General features: G+C 40.9%; 1 protein-coding gene across 2 annotated transcripts in view; it reads left to right on the forward strand.

Annotated features, from left to right (window-relative positions):
* DGKQ (diacylglycerol kinase theta) overlaps positions 1–16,765 on the forward strand; it is a 200,338-nt gene that overhangs the window by 130,330 nt on the left and 53,243 nt on the right. For both annotated transcript variants that reach the window (XM_056518257.1, XM_056518256.1), the window contains 6 exons: positions 7,905–7,995; positions 8,693–8,747; positions 14,122–14,183; positions 15,257–15,407; positions 15,801–15,839; positions 16,216–16,331. In XM_056518257.1, coding sequence (XP_056374232.1) covers positions 7,905–7,995; positions 8,693–8,747; positions 14,122–14,183; positions 15,257–15,407; positions 15,801–15,839; positions 16,216–16,331 — 514 coding nt within the window. The remainder of the gene's footprint in view (positions 1–7,904; positions 7,996–8,692; positions 8,748–14,121; positions 14,184–15,256; positions 15,408–15,800; positions 15,840–16,215; positions 16,332–16,765) is intronic.

Consider the following 16,765-nt stretch of genomic DNA (forward strand, 5'->3'; position numbering starts at 1 on the left):
GAACAGCTCTATCAGCACTCGCCTGTAAGGGGGAAGCCAAATGACTCCTCGTGTTGTAATCCAGAATAGCCAGAGGTTCAAGCTTCCAGAACAACCCTTAAATACTTCCTCCCCCATTGTGGATGGATTGGCCAAATCAATACCCTCCTGGTGCCTAGTTGAGTGCTGTTGGAGTTGTTTACCTGTATTCTCGGCTCCTTGAATCTTAAATAGTGTTTTCCATTTTAAGTTTTCACCTATATTGATGTGACTTTTTTTTTTCTTTTTTTTATGTTGAATAATTTTTGTGGAAATCCACTGTACTCAAAAGGTGGCAAACACAACAACAAAGTGCATAAAAAAGTGCACATTTTATACACTGTGCAACAATATAACTTTTGCACAAGTAAACTTACTTTTTAGAAAGTGCAAGCTTAAAAAAAAAAGGGTAAAAAAAAGTTGCAAATGATAATTTCTCTTTTTCTTTCTCATACACTCTCTTGCTTTCTCTCACTCTCTCTTTATTTCTCCTTTTTTTTCTTTTTTTTTCTTTTTTTTTTTAATCCAAAGAAAGGAGGCAGCGTTATAGAAAGCAGAAAACTTCCACGGATAGAAAATATTGTATACAATGCATTTAAAATGTTTTCAGACCTGTTCACTTTTTCACATTTTAATATGTTGTGGCCTTTGGAATTTGATCTATTTTCCCTATCATTTTGCACTTAGTACCCCATAAAGAGAATTCAAAAGCAGAATTAAATGTTTTTGTTTTTATTACAAAGGAAAAGCTAACATTTTGCATACTGGCCAATTACGCTTTGGCTCTTCATATTTCCCTTGATTATCTCTGAGATGTTTCTACACCGTGATTGCAGTCACCTGTGGTAAATTCAGTTGATTGGACACCATTTGGAAAAAACATACCTGTCTGGTCTTGCAGCTGACAATGTATTTTAGAGTAAGGAGTAAACACGGGAGAATGGACTTGGTGGCAGGTAAGGGAAATAACAAAGAACCCAATCACGCTTTCTGAGCTGCAAAGATCCTATGTGCAGATGAGAGAAGCTTCCAGAAGGTGAACATTCACTGCTGAACTCCACAATCTGGGCTTTACAGCAGAGTGGCCAGAAAGAAGCTTCTACTTGGTAAAAGATTCATGGAAGCCCACCTGGAGTTTCCCCAAAAAAAAAAAATCTTCTAAAGGACTCTAATGGTACGTTCATTCCACGAGTAGAATTCCGCGCAGTGAACACTACCATCAGTGTGAATGGGTCTTCCGCAAAACCCGTTCACACTGCGAAATTTCAGCGGCGGACAATTCCGTGAGTACTGCATAGCCGCAGTGCCCTGCGGTCCTACCGTCAAAGTATTTTCGGCGACGTCCACCTGACTGAATCTTCGCGAGCGGAATTCCACGACTGGAGATTCCGCAGTGTGAACATACCCTATGACTGTCAAAAAAACAAACAAAAAAACAAAAACAAGATTCTCTGGTCTGATGAAACCAAGATGAAAGTTGTTGCCCTCAATTGTAAGCATCATGTTTGGAGGATATTAGATACTGATCATACCATACCACCAGCACAATACCATCCCAACAATGACGCTCTGTGGTTGCAGCATTATGCTGTAAATGTGTTTTTCAGTGGCTGGGACAGGGAGCCTAGTTAATATTTCTAATGAAAACCTGTTTCAGAGTGCTCAGGACCTCAGACTGAGCCAAAGGGTCACCTTCCAGCAAGACAATGAGCCTAATCACACAGCCAAAACAAACAAAGGAGTGGCTTGTGGACAACTCTGTGAATATCCTTGAGAAAACAATTGCAAATGTACTAAACCCTACAAGAGGGTCAAAATCACTCCCAGCAATATTATACCAACAAAAAAGCACCAAATAATAAATAGTACAATGGGGAGGTGCCTAAAACGTAACTTTTACTAAGTCATTAAAAGCCACCAAAAATCAGAAAATGTGCTAACCCAAAGATAAGTAAAACTCGAGGGTTAAAACTCTTTAGATACAAGGATTAGATACGTCTACTGCAGGGGTATGGTCAACCTACCCGAGCATTTTTTCCAGAAGTACGGCAAAATCAAACAAGTAGGCAAAATCAAATAAGTAGGGTATCATTTTAATCGTATGGACCTACAGAATAAAGAGGAGGTGTAATTTTTACCGAAAAATGTACTGCGTAGAAACGGAAGCCCCCAAAATTACAAAATGGCATTTTTTTTTCAATTTTGTCGCACAATTATTTCTTTTACGTTTCGCCGTAGATTTTTGGGTAAAATGACTGATTTCAATAAAAAGTAGAATTGGTGGCGCAAAAAATAAGCCATCAAAACAAAAGTGCAAAAAACTGGAAAACCCTCCGTCCTCAAGGGGTTAATACACAGTGCACATGCGCTTGCCTCGGATCCAGCCACGGCCCTGTGACTCACTTTTCTTCATTCTGATTGGCAGACACCTCCTCCTTCCTTCGGCTGCTGCGCATCCGCTGTTATCTACAGGCCACCTTAGCGTGGTTTCTCCATATTTACAGTAATCACCCCGTGAGTACTCCGCCCCAACCATTGCCTCCCATGTGTTATAGATATAATTTGATTAGCCATCAAGTGTATTTTCATCTATATGATGCGTTTTTAAATATAAACACTGTTGCTGTACACTGCAATATATTGACAAATGGCGATTGATGTTTTGAACTTTCACTAGGGATATCCCGATACAATTTTTTTAAGACCGAGTACGAGTACCAATACTGTAATTCTAGTACTCGCCGATACAAAGTACGAGTACTTTTATTTTAAAGGGAATCCGACAGCAGGGTGACTCGATTTCTGGCGCTGCTTACTGTGCTGATATGTGGGTCCTTGTTGTGTACAATGGAGGGGGGCTGCTGTAGTATGAGCCAAAATTTCTCTCTTCTCCATTGGGCAGAACAGGAAATTTTCATTGGCGGCAAAACCGATGTCTTCGGAGAGATTGCGCTTATGTTCACATGGTGAGCAGCGGTAGAAACCGGGTCACCTGCACCATCTACATATAAATCCAAGTTAGTGCAGGTGACTCTGCTGTAAGATTGCCTATAATAGTAGGGAGTATCCCCCTTTAGACATTAGCAGGGCCCCCCCTTTAGACATTAGCAGGCCCCCCCCCCCTTTAGACATTAGCAGGGCCCCCCCTTTAGACATTAGCAAGGCCCCCCTTTAGACAGTAGGACCCCCTTTAGACATTAGCAGGGCCCCCCCTTTAGACATTAGCAGGGCCCCCCCTTTAGACATTAGCAGCCCCCCCCCTTTAGACATTAGCATGGCCCCCCCTTTAGACATAAGCATGGCCCCCCCCTTTAGACAGCAGGGCCCCCTTTAGACATTAGCAGGGCCCCCCCATTTAGACATTAGCAGGGCCCCCCTTTAGACATTAGCAGGGCCCCCCTTTAGACATTAGCAGGGCCCCCCCCTTTAGACATTAGCAGGGCCCCCTGTAGACATTAGCATGGCCCCCCTTTAGACATTAGCATGGCCCCCCTTTAGACATTAGCAGGGCCCCCCCCTTTAGACATTAGCAGGGCCCCCTGTAGACATTAGCATGGCCCCCCTTTAGACATTAGCAGGGCCCCCCCTTTAGACATTAGCAGGGCCCCCCCTTTAGACATTAGCAGGGCCCCCCTTTAGACATTAGCAGGACCCCCCCCCTTTAGACAGCAGGGTCCCGCCTTTAGACAGCAGGACCCCCCTTTAGACTTTAGAAAGGCCCCCCTTTAGACATTAGCAAGGCCCCCCCCCCCCCCGTAGACATTAGCAAGGCCCCCCCCCCCCGTAGACATTAACAAGGCCCCCCCCCTGTAGACATTAGCAGGGCCCCCCTTTAGACAGCAGGGCCCCCCCTTTAGACATTAGCAGGACCCTTCGTTAGACAGCAGCCCTCACCCTTGTGGACAGCTCACCTGCGGCTGTCCTCTCTCGGGTTCTGCCGCTCCACTGCTCCGTCCTCCCGTCCCCATCATTGCGTTCTATGGAGGAGCGTGTCACGCTGGCCGCAGGGGAGGAGGAGTCACGTGTATGTCACATGCTCATCCATAGAACGCCATGATGCAGATGGGAGAACAGGGCAGCAGAGCGGCAGCAGGTATCGGACATGGTATCGGGGACATTGAACGAGTCCCCGATACCATGGAAATGGGCAGTATCGGCCCGATACCGATACTAGTATCGGTATCGGGACATCCCTAACTTTCATGTATGCACTTTATTTTGTACTTGCTGTTTTAATATTTGTTACTAATTACCAATTTTATTGTATGTTCACTTAATGTAATTGATGACCATATATATACCACTGCTTTCAGTCACTATGTATGCTTGATAAAGGCTGCACAGGCAGCAGAAACGTTGCATGTATTTTACTATGGAATAAAGCTACCCACATTTTTTTTTCTGACCTTTGAGTGCTTCAGCCATTTTTTTCCTTTTTGTCTGGAACATGGACCTGTGATCGAGGTTGGTTGGCAGCTTACACCATTATTATTTCAATTTGGTTGTGCTGCTGCTCCATTATCTCTTTTATATATAGGTATATATATACAGGGGGGGGGGGGGCATTTATATGGATACACCTTAATAAAATGGGAATGGTTGGTGATGTTAACTTCCTGTTTGTGGCACATTAGTATATGTGAGGGGGAAAACTTTTCAAGATGGGTGGTGACCATGGTGGCCATTTTGAATCCAACTTTTGTTTTTTCAATAGGAAGAGGGTCATGTGACACATCATACTTATTGGGAATTTCACAAGAAAAACAATGATGTGCTTAGTTTTAACGTAACTTTATTCTTTCATGAGTTATTTACAAGTTTCTGACCACTTATAAAATGTGTTCAATGTGCTGCCATTGTGTTGGATTGTCAATGCAACCCTCTTCTCCCACTCTTCACACACTGATAGCAACACCGCAGGAGAAATGCTAGCACAGGCTTCCAGTATCCGTAGTTTCAGGTGCTGCACACCTCGTATCTTCACAGCATAGACAATTGCCTTCAGATGACCCCAAAGATAAAAGTCTAAGGGGGTCAGATCGGGAGACCTTGGGGGCCATTCAACTGGCCCACGACAACCAATCCACTTTCCAGGAAACTGTTCATCTAGGAATGCTCAGACCTGACACCCATAATGTGGTGATGCACCATCTTGCTGGAAAAACTCAGGGAACGTGCCAGCTTCAGTGCATAAAGAGGGAAACACATCATCATGTAGCAATTTCGCATATCCAGTGGCCTTGAGATTTCCATTGATGAAGAATGGCCCCAGTATCTTTGTACCCCATATACCACACCATACCATCAATTTTTGTGTTCCAACAGTCTTGGAGGGATCTATCTAATGTGGCTTAGTGTCAGACCAATAGCGGTGGTTTTGTTTGTTAACTTCACCATTCACAGAAAAGTTTGCCTCATCACTGAACAAAATCGTCTGCTTAAACTGAGGGTCCTGTTCCAATTTTTGTTTTGCCCATTCTGCAGCACGTGAAGCTACGGATACTTGAAGCCTGTGGTAGCATTTCTCCTGCGGTGTTGCTATCAGTGTGTGAAGAGTGGGAGAAGAGGGTTGCATTGACAATCCAACACAATGGGCAGCCCATTGAACACATTTTATAAGTGGTCAGAAACTTGTAAAAAAAAACTCATGAAAGAATAAAGTTATGTTAAAACCAAGCACATCATTGTTTTTCTTGTGAAATTCCCAATAAGTTTGATGTGTCATATGACCCACTTCCTATTGAAAAAACAAAAGTTGGATTCAAAATGGCCGACTTAAAAATGGCTGCCATGGTCACCACCCATCTTGAAGTTCCCCCCCCCCCCCTCACATATACTAATGTGCCACTAACGGGAAGTTAATATCACCAACCATTCCCATTTTATTAAGGTGTATCCATATAAATGGCCCACCCTGTGTGTGTGTGTGTGTGTGTGTGTGTGTGTGTGTGTGTGTTTTTTTTACCCGCATTGCTGTTTGTCTCCCCTGAGGACACTATTTAAGCGTGGTAGAAACGCGTTGGGAGCATATATTGTTTACACTCTGGTAGGATGACTATACCCCTGCAGTAGACGTGTCTAATCCTTGTATCTAAAGAGTTTTAACCATTGAGTTCTACTTATCTTTGGGTTAGCACGTGAGCACAAGTTTTGATTTTTGGTGGCTTTTAATGACTTACGGCTTTTAAGTTACGTTTTAGGCACCTTCCCATTGTACTATTAATTATTTGGTACTTTTTTTGTTGGTTAAGCACAATCGACCATCTCTGTAGAGACCTCAAAATGGCTGTCCGATTGTCCCTATCCAACCTGACAGGGAATGACAGAAAATCCCCAAATCTATGCGTGCAAACCTTGTGCCATCATCCCCAAGAAGGCTGGAGGCTGTAAATGCTTACAAGGGTGCTTCAACTATGTACGGACTAAAGGGTCTGAATACTGTTCATGCAATATTTTAGATTCAGAAGCAAAGATTTCAAACATTGTGTTTTTCCGTTTTTTTATTTATTTTTGTAACTAGGAGGTATTGAGTACAGAATGATTGGGAAAACATGAATTATTCTTTTTTTTTATATTTAAGCCTCAACATAACATACAGTAATGTAAAAAACAATAAAGGGTCTGAAGACTTTTTAGAATGCATTGTATATTCTTAAAACTTATGACCTGTGTGTAGGGAATCAGCGACACCCTGCCACACCACAGGTTTTCTCAGCACATAATACTGTTTAGACACAACACTTCTTCAGTGGTGCTCTTGATCATGCAGTATAATCAGGGCTGTGGAGTCAGTAGATAAATGTTCTGACTCCGACTGCTTGGCGACAGGTAAGGAATACTCACGTCTTATAAAACATATGCGGAAGGTACACGGAGGGGATTTTCATGGTTTACAATTGATAGGTCTACTATGTGTAAATAAAACACATGGAAAGGAAAACCACCATAAATTATTATTACAAAAAGACTTGGATTATTTAAAAAAAGGCTCTAGGCGAGATCAAAAGGGGTATTCCAGGAAAAAAAAACTTTTCTTTTTAAATATATATCAATTGGCTACAGAAAGTTAAACAGATTTAAAAAATCTTAATCCTTCAATAATTATCAGCTACTGAAGTTGACGTGTTATTTTCTGTCTGGCAAGAGTGCTCTCTGCTGACATCTCTGCTTGTCTTAGGAACTGCACAGAGTAGAAGAGGTTTGCTATGGGGATTTGCTTCTACTCTGGACAGTTCTCGAGACAGGTGTCATCAGAGAACACTTAGACAGAACAACTCAACTTCAGCAGCTCATAAGTACAGATAGGATTAAGATATTTTAATAGAAGTAATTTACAAATCTGTTTAACTTTCTGGAGCCAGTTGTTATATAAAAAAATGTTTTTCCCTGGATAACCCCTTTAATAGTTTTCTAGAGTGAACTAGTGACACAAGTATTTATTTATTTATAATTGTTTTTTTTACTATACTACCTTGTGTTAAGGAACTTTTGGTTTTATAATACTTTTCCTATAGCCTGTAAGTGGAGTTATGGACAGGGATATTTTGAGTATAATTTCTATATGTGGTGTAATTATGTGTATTGCTGATTAAGTTTGTGAAGGGTTGAAGTACTGTTGTTATGTTAGGGCCAAAAGAAGCACACGTGCATGAAACGGCTGTTGCCCTGTGCTGTCCATCTGCCATGATGTTTTAATAAACCTCAGTTTCAAGAAAGGTCCAGATTGGTGAATGCCACATTTATTAATCTTATATTACAACTTAATACAAATAAGAGGAATTGTAAAGTGACTGTCTGATTCGAAGATATTTATTGCTTTCTTCATGAAATGTTTCTCTGTTGCTTGTTTGCTCTCTTTACCTATGTTTGACATTTATTATTCCTAGAGTGGGTGTGGCTTATATATCCATTCCGGTACACCATGAGAACACTGTGCAAAGTGTTATTCAAGAAGTTCTGCTACAGCTTGGTCGTCTGGTAATTTTTTTACATATTTTTTTTATGATGATGCCTTTAAGAAAGATTTTTATTTAGTATCCCTATTACTATTTTGTACTTCATTGTAGAATATGGATTTAACTGTGAGATTTAATCTCTACAAAGCAACCTACATTCTTCACATTTGTTAAGCACACACTAATTACATTTGTAGAGGTTACACAGTTAAGGCTGTCCATACATCTAAAATAATGGTAAGCCAAATACCCTTTTTTTTTTTTTTAGATGACTACCATCTTTAAATGTACGAACAAGGATTTGCTTTGTCTGACGCCGAAAGTCTTATCAGCCATGCTGGATTTTTTTGGCAAGCTAAGGTGTATGTCTAGCCTGAGGCTGTGAACACATGCTGCAGATTCTTTGCAGCACAAAATGAACCAAAGATAGAAGCATATCCAATTGGAAGGGAAAATGTAAAGGAAGGTGTTTCTCCTTCCAGCTGGATCCAGTTCAGCCTTTGGAACAATTTTTTCTGCCGAAAATCTGCAGTGTATCAGCAATATGTCAACTATACGCCCCCCCTCCCCCTAAATGGCTGATTTCACATGTGCATATTACAGTTGCATTCCAGAGCAGGTTAGGAGTTAAACTAGCCTTGATCCATATGGATAAGATGCTGTCAGGTTAAGTTTTTAAAAGTTGGAGATTTGAACTACAACCGATCTTTATTTTACAGAAGGAAAATCTAGAGAATTTCAGATTAGTAGAAGTACTTATGGGCAGCAAACAAGGTAAGAATTTAAACCTTAGCATGTTTTTTTCTCTGGCTATGGAAATAGGGAAATAATGTATTTTTCTCAACAGACTAATACAAGAATTCTAATATAAAATATAGGCAATATATAATTGTGTGCTGTGTTACAAGAAAGTTGTGTGTTGTTTTACAAGGAAGTTCTTTTCTGTTTTTACTACTGGATAAGTAACACCATACAGTTTAATTTATTATGAAACATTAGATTTTAATTATAAGAATTAGTCCTGCAAAATCCACTGTAATGTCCATTTATTTGTTTTTGTATTTTTCTGTTTAGGTGTGTATTCACACACTAGAACTCAGGTGTGTCTTTTTTAAAGGGTTATTACAGCCCTAATACAGCTTATCCCATATCCAAAGGATCTGTCATTCAGCACCCACCTTTGCGAGCTCTCCGCAGCACTGGAGGCTCAGAGTGTGCAGCGTGATGGCCACGGGGCCGGAGTATCGTGACATCACAAATACGCCCCCTTGACGTCACGATACTCCGGCCCTGTGGTTGTCACGCTGCACACTCGGAGCCTCCAGCGCTGCGGAGAGCTTGCAAAGGTGGGTGCTAAATGACAGATTGCGGGGGTCCCCATCAGGGGGGACCCCTGTGATTTGATATCTTATCCCTATCAAAATGTATTAAGGCCGGAGTACCCCTTTAAGCCGGACTTCTCCTGCATTCAGTGCTGTTTATTTAGTGTAATGTCACTATGTCTGTCTGTGCAATATTCTGTCTATGTCTGCTTGAGCATTTACCTTGTATTTATCTTGTCATTTTATCTGGGTTTTTATCCATTGTTAAATAGCATGCTCCTTGTATTTCAGTCTGTGTTACTTTAGTCGTTTTTAGGATTAGGTTTGTTTGTTCTGCTTTGTCTGTGTTCACCCTGAGTTAGTCTTGCTTGTGTTATCCGTGCTCTGCATTTTATAATTCCTGTTTGGTGTCCTGGAGTCTATTAAGACTCATCCAGTTCTAGTCTTGTATCTTGAGAAATATCCTGTCTAGTATCCTTACCAGTGTTCCTCTACGTTGTAGAGTTTGGTGTTCTTGTAGCCATTTTTTCTGACCACACAGTGGAGTGTGCCCACTCTCCAGTTGTCTATTTGGCTTTATTATTAATGGCTACTCCTTTTGTGGAGTGAGGTTTCCAGTTTGTTTGTTCTGTGTCCCAGTGTGAACATTGTCCTATGTTTCCTTATCAGTTTGCCTGTTCATATTCTGCCCTGTTAGTATTTGTATCCTGTTTGGTATATCTGGTTGTCTAGTAGTTTTCTTTTTCTGTTCTGGCCTGTGACAGACTATGTATATTTTGTGTTTTTACGATGCTGAACTTTAGCACAGGCATGGACCGTCTCCAAGTTGTCGATTCACCACTTAGGGTGTATGGGCAAGTAGGTAGGGAGAGTTTTTTTAGGGTCAGTTTAGGGCTCACTCTCCCTGTCCCCGCAGTCGGTCATGACACCCACCTGAGAACATTTTATTCCTGAAGCTGATCTCCATGTGATACGATTCCAAAACAGCTTAACTAAATAACATTTTATTGTTCCCTACAATGTTAATTCTGTTGTAAGTAACAAATACTCGAATATTTAAATATTAGCCATACAATTAAAATTTCACCGATAGTCTAGAGTACAGGATGATTGTCAGAGGTGAAACACCTCTGCGATATCTTGCTACATATTAGTTACATAGTTACATAGTTACATAGTTAGTACGGTCGAAAAAAGACATATGTCCATCAAGTTCAACCAGGGAATTAAGGGGTAGGGGTGTGGCGCGATATTGGGGAAGGGATGGGATTTTATATTTCTTCATAAGCATTAATGTTATTTTGTTCCATAAATGTATCTAATCCTGTTTTAAAGCTGTTAATTGTTCCTACTGTGACCAGTTCCTGAGGTAGACCGTTCCATAAATTCACAGTCCTCAAGGTAAAGAAGGCGTGTCGCCCCTTGAGACTAAACTTTTTCTTCTCCAGACGGAGGGAGTGTCCCCTCGTCCTTTGGGGGGGTTTAACCTGGAACAGTTTTTCTCCATATTTTTTGTATGGGCCATTAATATACTTATATACGTTTATCATATCCCCCCTTAAACGTCTCTTCTCAAGACTAAACAATTGTAACTCCTTTAATCGCTCCTCATAGCTAAGATGTTCCATGCCCCATATTAGTTTAGTCGCGCGTCTCTGCACCCTTTCCAACTCCGCAGTGTCCCTTTTATGGACAGGTGCCCAAAACTGAACAGCATATTCCAGGTGAGGCCGTACCAATGCTTTATAAAGGGGGAGTATTATGTCCCTGTCCCTTGAGTCCATGCCTCTTTTTATACATGACAATATCCTGCCGGCTTTGGAAGCAGCAGCCTGACATTGCATGCTATTCTGTAGTCTGTGATCTACAAGTACACCCAGATCCTTCTCTACCAGTGACTCTGCCAGTTTAATCCCCCCTAAGACATACGATGCATGCAGGTTATTAGTACCCAGATGCATAACTTTACATTTATCCACATTGAACCTCATTTGCCAAGTGGATGCCCAGACACTTAGTCTATCCAAGTCATCCTGTAACTTATGCACATCCTCTATAGACTGTACCGTGCTACAAAGCTTGGTGTCATCTGCAAAGATAGAAACAGAGCTGTTAATACCATCCTCTATATCATTGATAAATAAATTAAACAACAGCGGGCCCAGTACTGAACCTTGGGGTACACCACTAATTACCGGGGACCAATCAGAGTACGAATCATTGACCACCACTCTCTGGGTACGATCCATGAGCCAGTGTTCAATCCAGTTACAAACTAAAGTTTCCAAGCCCAAGGACCTTAACTTACCTGTCAGACGTCTGTGAGGGACAGTATCAAATGCTTTGGCAAAATCCAGAAACACTATATCCACAGCCATTCCTCTGTCAAGGCTTCTACTCACCTCTTCATAAAAGCAAATTAGATTGGTTTGACAACTTCTATCCTTAGTAAACCCATGCTGGCTATCACTTATAATACAATTATCCCCTATGTATTCCTGTATGTAATCCCTTATAAGTCCTTCAAACAATTTACCCACAATGCACGTTAAACTTACCGGTCTATAGTTTCCTGGGGAACACCTAGAGCCCTTCTTGAAGATTGGCACCACATTCGCCTTGCGCCAGTCCCTTGGCACAATACCAGACACCATAGAATCTCTAAATATCATGAACAGGGGTACAGATATTACTGAACTTACCTCTCTAAGAACTCTTGGGTGTAGTCCATCCGGCCCTGGGGATTTGCTTACATTTATATCACTTAACTTACCTTGTACCATCTCTACATTAAGCCAGTTCAGTACATTACATGATGTGTTACCAGCACTGACCTGGCCAATGTCAGCTCCTTTTTCCCTAGTATATACAGAACTAAAGAACCCATTCAGTAGCTCCGCCTTCTCTTGATCGCCTGTGACAACCTCCCCATTATCATTATTAAGGGGTCCTACATGCTCTGTCCTTTTTTTTTTTGCATTTATATATCTAAAAAAATATTTAGGATTAGTTTTGCTTTCTTTGGCCACCTGTCTCTCATTTTGAATTTTTGCTGTTTTTATTACATTTTTACAGATCTTATTAAGCTCTTTGTACTGTTTAAATGTTATCGCTGACCCATCAGATTTGTATTTTTTGAAGGCAATTTTTTTGTTGTTTATTGCTCTTTTAACATCATGTGTCAGCCATGTAGGATTTAATTTTAATCGTTTATATTTGTTCCCCTTTGGTATATATTTAGCTGTATAGTTATTTAGAGTTGATTTAAAGATGTCCCATTTACCTTCTGTATCAGTATTTGAGAACACCTCCCCCCAGTCTATGTCCTGTAGTGCAGCTCTCAGCCCAGGGAAGTTTGCCTTTTTAAAGTTATATGTTTTTGCTTTCCCCGCCTGTCTTTGTTTTCTACATTTTAAGTCAAAAGTAACTATATTGTGGTCGCTATTACCAAGGTTTTCCCGCACAGTTACATTACCAATCAGCTCTGCGTTGTTGGAAATGATCAGATCCAACAAGGCATCACTTCTTGTTGGGTCCTCCACAAACTGGCCCATAAAATTATCCTGCAATAAATTTAGGAATTGTCGCCCCTTTGTAGTTTTAGCCAACCCCGGACCCCAATCTATATCTGGATAGTTAAAATCTCCCATTATTACCACTGTACCTGCCCGGGCGGCCCTCTCTATTTGTTTATGAAGCCGAACATCTATCTCTTCAGTGATATTAGGGGGTCTGTAGATTACCCCAAATATTATTTTTTCAGTATTTCCCTCCTTTTGTAATTCTACCCACAGTGATTCCACCTCCTCAAAATCATCACACACTATGGCATCGTTCACACTGACTTTCATACCACTTCTTACATAGTTACAGTTAGGGTTAAAGAAAATGATGTTGTGTTAAAAACATTGTATCCCCAAAAATTAACTATTGCTTACTACTGTATAATAAAACCATATATTATGACCACCTTACTGTGGGTCTCATAACACAAACTAAAAATATCTTAGGTGATTTCCAGAACTGCATGGAACCTGATCTTGTTAAGATTAGAAAATGGGTACTCTCTTTGGGGGAAATGTATCTATATATATATATATATATATATATATATATATATATACACACACACACCGTTTTCATTATCTATACTGCATAATTTTTTTGCGCAATTCTTTTTTTTGCATGTTTTTCTTCTGCATACTTTTTGGATAGAAGTTTTAATGTGGGATTCTATGTGACTGTGTACGGTAGAGCTGATTATGCAGTGTACAGTCATGGCCGTAAATGTGGGCACCCCTTAAATTTTTCCAGATAATGAAATATTTCTCTCAGAAAAGGATTGCAATAACACTTATTTTGCTATACACATGTTTATTCCCTTTGTGTGTATTGGAACTAAACCAAAAAAGGGAGGAAAAAAAGCTAATTGGACATAATATCACACCAAACTCCAAAAATGGGCTGGACAAAATTATGCGCATTTTTAGTAAATTTTGTGCAAAAGTGTAAATTAGACAGGCAGTGTAAAGGTGTAGATCTGTGTCTACAATAGACTCCTAATGTTAAATCTCCCCCTTTGAGAGCAATACACCTGTCAGCTAATATTGTGTGAAGGTAATATTTCTTAAAGAGGATATATAATAAGAAATTACCTAATGTTTGATCATGTTTTAATGTTAAATATATTGCTTTGTAATATTTTTGGTGTAATTCTCCCTGTTACTACCTATTAGTTCTGGGCACTTTAATTAAAATAAATCAAGTAAGCTGACTGTTAAAACTTTTTCCAGCAGAATAATTATTTTATTACCTTGTTTCCTTAGTGCAGAGAATGGTTCTGCCGGTTGAAGAGTTAATTCTTGACAGACTTACAGACATACAAAAGGTTCGTAGTCTTTTTCTAATAGTGCTGATGCCAATGGCTATAATAGACAAAAATGCATAGTAATAAACATTGCATTAGTCTTGAATTACCGTATTTATCGGCGTATAACACGCACTTTTTAGGCTAAAATTGTTAGCCTAAAGTCTGTGTGCGTGTTATACGCCGATACACCCCCAGGAAAGGCAGGGGGAGAGAGGCCGTCGCTGCCCGCTTCTCTCCCCCTGCCTTTCCTGGGGTCTAGAGCGCTGCTGTCGGCCCTTTTCACCCCCTGGTTATCGGCGCCGCTGCCCGTTCTGTCTCCCTGACTATCGGTGCCGGCGCCGATAGCCAGGGGGAGAGAAGCGGCGCCGACAGCCAGGGGGAGAGAAGGGGCAGCGGCACCCATTGCCGGCGCCGCTGCCCCGTCGCCTCCCCCCATCCCTGGTGGCATAATTACCTGAGTCCGGTCCGTGCTGCTCCAGGCCTCCGTCGTGCGTCCCCGGCGTCATTGCTATGCGCTGAACGGCGCGGCGCATGACGTCAGAGCGCCGCGCCGTGCATAGCAACGACGCTGGGGACGCACGACGGAGGCCTGGAGCAGCGCGGACCGGACTCAGGTAATTATGCCACCGGGGATGGGGGGAGGCAACGGGGCAGCGGCGCCGGCAATGGGTGCCGCTGCCCCTTCTCTCCCCCTGGCTGTCGGCGCTGCTTCTCTCCGCCTGGCTATCGGCGCCGGCACCGATAGTCAGGGGGACAGAACGGGCAGCGGCGCCGATAACCAGGGGGTGAAAAGGGCCGACAGCAGCGCTCTAGACCCCAGGAAAGGCAGGGGGAGAGAAGCGGGCAGCGACGGCCTCTCTCCCCCTGCCTTTCCTGGGGGTATATCGGGGTATACACGCGCACACACGCACCCTCATTTTATCATGGATATTTGGGTAAAAAACTTTTTTTACCCAAATATCCTTGGTAAAATGAGGGTGCTTGTTATAGGCCGGTGCGTGGTATACCCCGATAAATACGGTATGTTGTTCAGAACCTGGACACCTCCTGTTGCTAACAATGTGTTTAACTCTTTTTGTTTCATATCTTAGACCTCTATCCGGCAAATGAATCAGACTAGATTTTACTTAGAAGAAAACACAAAGCATGTCATTAAAGTAGACCTCTTGCTGAGTGGCTTACCAGTTTTACTTTCTAATGAGGAATATAACAATATCTTAAAAGACAGCCTGGAAATAAAGGGTGAGCAGATTTTCTTATTGAATGAAATTTAAGCCTACCCTGGTTTTCAATATGGGCATAGAGATTATTGATCTTCCTTAAAGCATAATGTCTTTAAAGAGCTTAGTTTGTATGTTCTAAGGCCCATTAAAGTAATCTGAGATTAACTGAGTAGAAGGATTGGATTATTAACGGAAACACAGATTTTACTATGCTGACATAAAACATTTATTCCTACTGTACAATTAGGCACAATTATCATTGTTGAGTAGCAGAATGTAATTGCAGAAAGTATTTTAGGCTTTAATATATTTTTAATCACCCTTCTGAAAGTCCTTTTAATTTATTTTATCACATATTATTTAGTATATAATAAAGTGTACAGTTTTACAATGCATTTTGTTTTCTTTACAGAAAATGTGGTCACGGTCATTCCATGTTATGCCCCCCAAGGTAACGTATAGTTTTTTATGTAGTTTCCTATTTAGAAAGTTCAATGGTTGCCTTTTAACTGCATTGTAAAATGTTAGGGGTGATAAAATAAGGGCTAATAAACTTAAGTAAGTTTAAATGTAGACATTTTTACAGTTTACTACAATTTAGAGGGCTGCATAATATGTTGTGGCATATTACTTACTGCTTGATCTGCATCCACACTAAACTGGACACTTTCTTTCCGATCTACAAGAGGGTACTTATGGTACTTAAATTATCATGTAGGCTTTTAGGGTGACAAATATTGTTTCTAATATGTGAATTATGAGTGAAAACTATATAGGTCTGTACTGTACTTGCAGTAATGTTGACTACTACCGTATATGTTTTCCAGGTGCTGTTGTGTTGCAGATTTCCTGTTTTTCTGAAGCAGAGCGAATATTTATGCTAGTTAAAGACACTACGGTTAACAACAAGCAGCTTACAGCTACTATAATCCCTCATATCATGGTAAGTTACCCTAATGTAGAAAAGCACAATGCATGTTTTATTGTGATTTGCTTTACTTATTTCCAAAAGTGTAAACATCATCAATAATAGCATTGATGTAACATAACAATTTCCTTGTGCTTAGCTTAGTACATTTGTTCTTTGTGATTTTCTTTACTATTTAAAAAAAAAAATGGAGGAACGTGTCCCCCACTTCACTCACAATATAAGAGGAAAGCGAGCCATGGTGTGATGTATTAGATCCAAGTTAATGCTAAGAAAGTGCATTTACCCTATCAACGTCCCAATGGTCGATGAAGCTGCAATTGAGCAAAAAATAAATAAATGTTGCATTGTGGTCGTTAAAGAACTTCCTTTGTTTTACATTGATGATGGTCCGTTCAGCACCGATCTAATCCTGCCATTTCCCAAGAAGTATTTGTTTTTATCCCCCT

This window comes from Hyla sarda, chromosome 1 (assembly GCF_029499605.1).
Source record: "Hyla sarda isolate aHylSar1 chromosome 1, aHylSar1.hap1, whole genome shotgun sequence".
NCBI lineage: Eukaryota > Metazoa > Chordata > Amphibia > Anura > Hylidae > Hyla > Hyla sarda.